The sequence below is a fragment of the Brachyistius frenatus genome, unplaced genomic scaffold, assembly GCF_029030835.1.
Source record: "Brachyistius frenatus isolate BFR_SWC_R1_liver_20210118 unplaced genomic scaffold, ASM2903083v1 Contig_508, whole genome shotgun sequence".
Taxonomy (NCBI): domain Eukaryota; kingdom Metazoa; phylum Chordata; class Actinopteri; family Embiotocidae; genus Brachyistius; species Brachyistius frenatus.
This window is the reverse complement of record NW_027211107.1, coordinates 87501-95000: the sequence shown is the minus strand read 5'-3', so window position 1 is coordinate 95000 and position 7500 is coordinate 87501. Positions and strand designations below refer to the sequence as shown.

General features: G+C 46.3%; 1 protein-coding gene across 1 annotated transcript in view; it reads right to left on the bottom strand.

The window, feature by feature from the left end:
* The window catches only part of LOC138614460 (beta-enolase), a 6896-nt gene extending 320 nt beyond the window's left edge, over positions 1-6576 (bottom strand). Inside the window, exons 1-13 of the mRNA XM_069687937.1 lie at positions 6518-6576; positions 3542-3631; positions 3362-3457; positions 3235-3293; positions 2876-2945; positions 2369-2502; positions 2141-2257; positions 1922-2027; positions 1487-1684; positions 1114-1190; positions 863-987; positions 562-670; positions 66-124 (exon numbers count right to left, since the gene is read on the bottom strand). Coding sequence (XP_069544038.1) covers positions 66-124; positions 562-670; positions 863-987; positions 1114-1190; positions 1487-1684; positions 1922-2027; positions 2141-2257; positions 2369-2502; positions 2876-2945; positions 3235-3293; positions 3362-3457; positions 3542-3626 — 1235 coding nt within the window. The 5' untranslated portion in view covers positions 3627-3631; positions 6518-6576. The remainder of the gene's footprint in view (positions 1-65; positions 125-561; positions 671-862; positions 988-1113; positions 1191-1486; positions 1685-1921; positions 2028-2140; positions 2258-2368; positions 2503-2875; positions 2946-3234; positions 3294-3361; positions 3458-3541; positions 3632-6517) is intronic.
* Positions 6577-7500: the final 924 nt, after the last annotated feature.

The window sequence follows — 7500 nt, the reverse complement described above, 5'->3', positions numbered from 1 at the left end:
AGGGGTCAAAGGCCAACGGTCTGGTTAGCTGTGCTTTTACTTTGTAAATGAGAGGAAGTTCTCACCTCATCAGCTGGTTGTATTTGGCCAAACGCTCTGACCTGCAGGGGGCACCAGTCTTAATCTGAGAGACAGGTGGAGAGAGACAGGTAGAGAGAGAGACAGGTAGAGAGAGACAGGCAGGTAGACAGAGGCAGACAGGTAGAGAGAGGCAGACAGACAGGTAGAGAGAGAGACAGACAGGTAGAGAGAGAGAGACAGGTGGTCAATAAATCAGGAAAAATAAGACAAGTTTTATTGTTTCCATTCCCCAATAATGATCTACCTGTCTGTCTCTCTCCCTGCCTGTCTGTTCCCCTGTCTGTTTACCTGTCTGTCCACCTGTCTCCCCGTCAGTCTGTCTACCTGTCTCCCTGTCTGTCTGTTGACCTGTCTCCCTCCCTGTCTGTCTACCTGTCTGTCAACCCGTCGCCCTCCCTGTCTGTCTACCTGTCTCCCTCCCTTCCTGTCTACCTGTCTGTCTACCTGTCTGTCCACCTGTCTCCCTCCCTGTCTGTCTACCTGTCCGGTGCAAAGTCCGACCACCAGGTCAGAGATGAAGGTGTCTTCGGTCTCTCCAGAGCGATGGCTGACCATCACACCCCAACCACTGCTCTGAGCCAGCTTACACCTGAGAGACAGACAGGTAGAGAGGAGCAACAGGCAGAGAGGAGAGAGAGGTAGAGAGGAGAGACAGGTAGAGAGGAGAGACAGGTAGAGGGGAGAGACAGGTAGAGAGGGAGATGAGGGAAGAAATATGAATTAAATTTGACATTTGCCTCCCGGACAGGCAGACAGACAGACAGACAGACAGGTGTCTTACGCCTGGATGGACTCGGTGACGGAGCCGATCTGGTTGACTTTGAGCAGCAGACAGTTGCAGGCCTTCTTGTCCACCGCCTGCTGGATCCTCTTCGGATTGGTCACCGTCAGGTCGTCTCCTACGATCTGATTGGTTCAACAGACACGAAGGTGAGTCGCACTTCCTAAAAGAAGCTCAGAGACACTGAGCTGAAAACAATCACATGAAAGTCGCTCCGCCTGTCTGTCTGAATACCTGTCTGTCTGACTCACCTGGATGTCCATAGAGCCGGTGAACTTGGACCAGTTCTCCCAGTCGTCCTGGTCGAATGGATCCTCGATGGACTGGACTGGAGACAGACAGACAGACAGACAGGTGTTACATGTTTTGGTGCCCCCTACAGGCTGGAGGAAGCTACAGCACTTCTGTGAATGAAAAGAGTCCAATTCAGAACTCCCATTGAAAACCTGCCGTTTTAATGCGTCTCTGAATGTCCTGTTTTATTTTCAGATCTGCTGATGATGTCATCAGATCGATTTCTACCGATAACTGTTTGACTTTCATCCACACAGGTCACGACTCAGCGCTTTACACCACGAGAGCCGACAGAGCACAGCGTCGTCACGACGACGGCTCTGAGGTTACCGGGGTAGTTCTTGACGAAGCTGCGGTACAGGTCGCCCAGCTGCTCGCCGCTGATGTGTCTGGACGGGTCGTCGGGCGACTTGAAGTCCAAGTCGTACTTCCCGCTGCGGAAGAACTCGGAGGCGGCGACGTCCATCCCGATGACGATCTTATCGGGGTAACCGGCCTTCTCGATGGCCGACTTCAACAGCTCCAGAGCTGCAGCAACACACTGTTACATCATCACCACTATACACTGATGGAGCACACACACAGACAGACAGACAGGTGGAGGATGCACACACACAGACAGACAGACAGGTGGAGGACGCACACACACAGACAGACAGACAGGTGGAGGACGCACACACACAGACAGACAGACAGGTGGAGGACGCACACACAGACAGACAGACAGACAGGTGGAGGATGCAGACAGACAGGTGGAGGACTCACCCTCGTTGTTCTCCAGGATGTTGGGGGCGAAGCCGCCCTCGTCTCCCACGTTGGTGGCGTCTTTACCGTATTTGGCTTTGATCACATTCTTCAGGTTGTGGTAGACCTGCACACACACATGAACACGCGTGAACACGCGCGAACACGCGTGAACACGCGCGAACACGCGCGAACACGCGCGAACACGCGCGAACACCGCGAACACGCGCGAACACTGACCTCGGCTCCGATCCTCATGGCCTCGTGGAAATTTGCGGCTCCGACCGGCAGGATCATGAACTCCTGCATCGCCAGCTTGTTTCCGGCGTGACTTCCTCCGTTGATCACGTTGAAGGCCTGAAGACAAGAACACAACCACGTTCAGCAGCGTTTCCTTCCTACCCTCCAACCGGGAGCCCCGCCCTCCCAGCATAAGTCCCACCCACTCCAGAAGCCCCTCCCACTTACAGGAACGGGAAGTATGACGTCTTTGTGTCCTGCGAGGTCGGCGATGTGGCGGTACAGAGGAACTCCCTTCTCCGCTGCTCCGGCTTTACAGACGGCCAGAGACACGCCGAGGATGGCGTTAGCACCAAACTTAGCTGAAGAGACAGACAGGTCAGGGAGACAGACGGGTCAGAGAGAGAAAGAGCGAAAGAGAGAGAGAGAGAGACAGGTCAGAGAGAGAGAGAGACGGGTCAGAGAGACAGACGGGTCAGGGAGACAGACGGGTCAGAGAGAGAGAGACAGGTCAAAGAGAGAGAGAGAGAGAGAGAGAGACAGGTCAGAGAGAGAGAGACAGGTCAGAGAGAGAGAGACGGGTCAGAGAGAGAGAGACAGGTCAGAGAGAGAGAGAGAGAGAGAGAGACAGGTCAGAGAGAGAGACAGAGAGAGAGAGACAGGTCAGAGGGAGACAGACGGGTCAGAGAGAGAGAGACAGGTCAGAGAGAGAGAGCGAGAGAGACAGGTTCTTACATTTGTTCTCAGTGCCGTCCAACTCCAGCATAAACTTGTCAATCTTCTCCTGCTCGACAATGTTGATGTTCTGTAGAGAAAGACAGGCAGACAGACAGACAGACAGGCAGACAGGCAGACAGACAGACAGGCAGACAGACAGACAGACAGACAGACAGACAGACAGACAGGCAGACAGACAGACAGACAGACAGGCAGACAGGCAGGCAGACAAGCAGACAGGCAGACAGACAGGCAGACAGACAAGCAGACAGACAGGCAGTCAACATTAGCATTAGCCTGCAGATAACCTCCAGCTTCTCATAAACATGTGATGATGAAGGTGGTCACAGTGATGATAGTGAATATGGCTGTAGTACCTTCTCGATCAGCTGGGGGGCGATGTCCTTGTTCACGTGGTCCACGGCCTTCATGGTCCCTACAGGGAGACACTGACATTACCATCCGTGGGCGGCGTTGAACCGTCTGCTGCCTTGCTCTACCTACCTTTGCCCAGGTAGCGGCTCTTGTCTCCGTCGCGGAGCTCCAGCGCCTCGTGGACTCCAGTGGACGCTCCGCTGGGGACGGCTGCCCTAAAAAGACCTGAGACACCGGGGACATGAGACATGTCCTCCCACCATGCTCACCTACTGGTTACCTTTAGTGACTAGTAGCCTGCTCACTCACCCTTCGCCGTCCACAGGTCCACTTCCACTGTGGGGTTTCCTCTGGAGTCCAGAATCTCACGAGCGTGAATCTTAGTGATTGACATCCTGACTGAGGGAGAAAGACAGGTGGGGGACAGACAGGTTGAGGACAGACAAGTGGGGACAGACAGTAAAAACAGATGAGCTGTTTGCCGTTGATTTGACAATCTGGATTCATTTCATGAGGAATCACTTATCGGGACCGAGGACGGGGACCGACTCCGTCCTCAGACTGTAAACAAGTTTTGTCCACTTCTGTCAATAAAGATTTGTTTCATTTGAATGTTGAAAGTCCAACATCGACCTTGAAAAACTTCAAACCTCAGAAGTTTGAAGATGATAAAATGTGTGTGTGTGTGTGTGTGTGTGTGTGTGTGTGTGTGTGTGTGTGTGTGTGTGTGTGTGTGTGTGTGTGTGTGTGTGTGTGTGTGTGTGTGTGTGTGTGTGTGTGTGTGTGTGTGTGTGTGTGTGTGTGTGTGTGTGTGTGTGTGTGTGTGTGTGTGTGTGTGTGTGTGTGCAGAACAACAGCTGAACATGTTCAGTACACTTGAGACCACTGATGGCCTTTAAGACTACTGTACTTGTTACAACGTGTTACTACTTGTTACTACGTGTTACTACTCGTTACTGCGTGTTACTGCTTGTTACTACGTGTTACTATGTGTTACTACTTGTTACTGTGTGTTATTGCTTGTTACTACGTGTTACTACTTGTTACTACGTGTTACTACTTGTTACTACGTGTTACTACTTGTTACTACGTGTTACTATGTGTTACTACTTGTTACTACTTGTTACTACGTGTTACTACTTGTTACTGCATGTTACTGCTTGTTACTACGTGTTACTACTTGTTACTATGTGTTACTACTTGTTACTACGTGTTACTACTTGTTACTACGTGTTACTATGTGTTACTACGTGTCACTACTTGTTACAACGTGTTACTGCGTGTTACTACTTGTTACTACGTGTTACTACTTGTTACTACGTGTTACTGCTTGTTACTACGTGTTACTATGTGTTACTACTTGTTACTGCGTGTTACTGCTTGTTACTACGTGTTACTACTTGTTACTATGTGTTACTATGTGTTACTACTTGTTACTGTGTGTTATTGCTTGTTACTACGTGTTACTACTTGTTACTACGTGTTACTACTCGTTACTGCGTGTTACTGCTTGTTACTACGTGTTACTATGTGTTACTACTTGTTACTGTGTGTTATTGCTTGTTACTACGTGTTACTACTTGTTACTACGTGTTACTAATTGTTACTACTTGTTACTACGTGTTACTGCTTGTTACTACGTGTTACTATGTGTTACTACTTGTTACTGCGTGTTACTGCTTGTTACTACGTGTTACTACTTGTTACTACGTGTTACTATGTGTTACTACTTGTTACTACTTGTTACTGCGTGTTACTGCTTGTTAATACGTGTTACTACTTGTTACTATGTGTTACTGTGTTACTACTTGTTACTACGTGTTACTACTTGTTACTATGTGTTACTACGTGTTCCTACGTGTTACTACTTGTTACTATGTGTTACTACGTGTTCCTACGTGTTCCTACTTGTTACTACGTGTTACTACTTGTTACTACGTGTTACTGCGTGTTACTACGTGTTACTACTTGTTACTGCGTGTTACTGCTTGTTACTGCGTGTTACTACTTGTTACTGCGTGTTACTGCGTGTTACTGCTTGTTACTACGTGTTACTACTTGTTACTACGTGTTACTACTTGTTACTGCGTGTTACTGCTTGTTACTACGTGTTACTACTTGTTACTACTTGTTACTACGTGTTACTACGTGTTACTACTTGTTACTACGTGTCACTACTTGTTACTACGTGTTACTACTTGTTACTACGTGTTACTTCTTGTTACTACGTGTTCCTACGTGTTACTACTTGTTACTACGTGTTACTACTTGTTACTACTTGTTACTACGTGTTACTACCTACGTGTTACTACTTGTTACTACGTGTTCCTACGTGTTCCTACTTGTTACTACGTGTTACTACTTGTTACTGCGTGTTACTGCTTGTTACTACGTGTTACTACGTGTTACTATGTGTTACTACGTGTTACTACTTGTTACTACGTGTTACTATGTATTACTACTTGTTACTACGTGTTACTACGTGTTACTACGTGTTACTAATTGTTACTACTTGTTACTACTTGTTACTACTTGTTACTATTTGTTACTACTTGTTACTACGTGTTACTACTTGTTACTATGTGTTACTACTTGTTACTACATGTTACTGTGTGTTGCTACTTGTTACTACATGTTTATGAGGATTTACGGTGCATTTGACTGTATCGTGTTTTTATCTTCAAACAATCAGTTCATCATAATAAAGTCACAAAATACCGAGAGGATGAATCACAGAGAATATAACAGTCATCCAGTTGGTTGTTTCTGATTGGTTGTCTGGTTAGAGTTGGCCCCGCCTCCTGTCACTCAGCAGGAAGTTATTGATTAGCTGTGATCAGTTTTATTATAAACAGAAACACCAAATGTATTAAATGGTAAGTTTGAAAGTATTAAATTATTAAATGAATTATTTAATACATTAAATCAGGCTTAATTATTTATCACATTATAACACTTACTATTAATATGGAAGCAACTCTGTTTATACTGTCTGTCTGCCTGTCTGTCTATCTGTCCACCTGTCTGTCTGTCGGTCCCTCTGCCTGTCTGTCTCTCTGTGACCTTTAGCTCGGTGAAGGTCGAGGAGCGTCTCTGTGTTTGTCATCCAGGATTAAAGAAGCAGTTCCAATAAATCATGTTGCTGTCACAGGAAACGCTGCACACTCAACTAGATTTTCAAAACAAAAGCCGGCTCTCAGGTGAGAAGAGCCAGAGAGAGAAACTAACAGGAAGCAGCTGGGACTCGTTCCAGGTTGGAGAGAGGAGGAGTCACCTGCAGCTTACCTGAGAGGTGTGCTTCAGAGGAGAGAGGAGTCCCGTCTGACTGTCCAACTGCAGTGGGAAGTGTCTGTCTGTCAGACTGCAGGGCTTTTATAGACGCTCCCTGCAGGGGGAGGAGGGAGGCAGGGAGAGGGGGAGGAGGGAGGGTAAGGAGGGGGGCAGGGAGAGGGGGAGGAGGGAGGCAGGGGGAGGGGAGTGTCTGCAAGGGGCCGGCTGCAGGAAACAGCAGCAGATCACAACGAAAATCTACAAACCAACGATGAAACCGGCAAAATAAATGAATCAGCTAATCAATGTTATATACAGCCTATATTATTATTATTGTTATTATTATTATTGTTATTTCATAAATTTTATATACAGCCTATATTATTATTGTTATTATTACATAATCTTTATATACAGTCTATATTATTATTATTGTTATTATTATTATTGTTATTTCATAAATTTTATGTACAGCCTATATTATTATTGTTATTATTACATAATCTTTATATACAGCCTATATTATTATTATTATTATTGTTATTTCATAATTTTTATATACAGCCTATATTATTATTGTTTTTATTATTATTTCATAATCTTTATATACAGCCTTTATTATTATTATTATTATTATTATTATTATTATTATTATCATCATTATCATGTTTGTCCATGTTGTTTAGTGGTTTTCTGTCGGTGGGCTGAATGTGGTTGAACTCGAGGGACGGTCACTAACTCCCACAGAGAAGGTCAAAGTTCGTCTGAAGGAGAAATGTGAGAAGGGCTCAGCATTCACTGCAAAGGGCAGTAACCCCAACACACACACACACACACACACACACACACACACGCGCACGCGCACACACACACACCACACACACACACACACACACACACACACACACACACCTTACCCTTTAAACTCACCTTTAGCTGCTGTATGAAGGCCTGTCCAGCCTCCCTGTAGCCTTTACTGCAGGATAAATATAACTGCC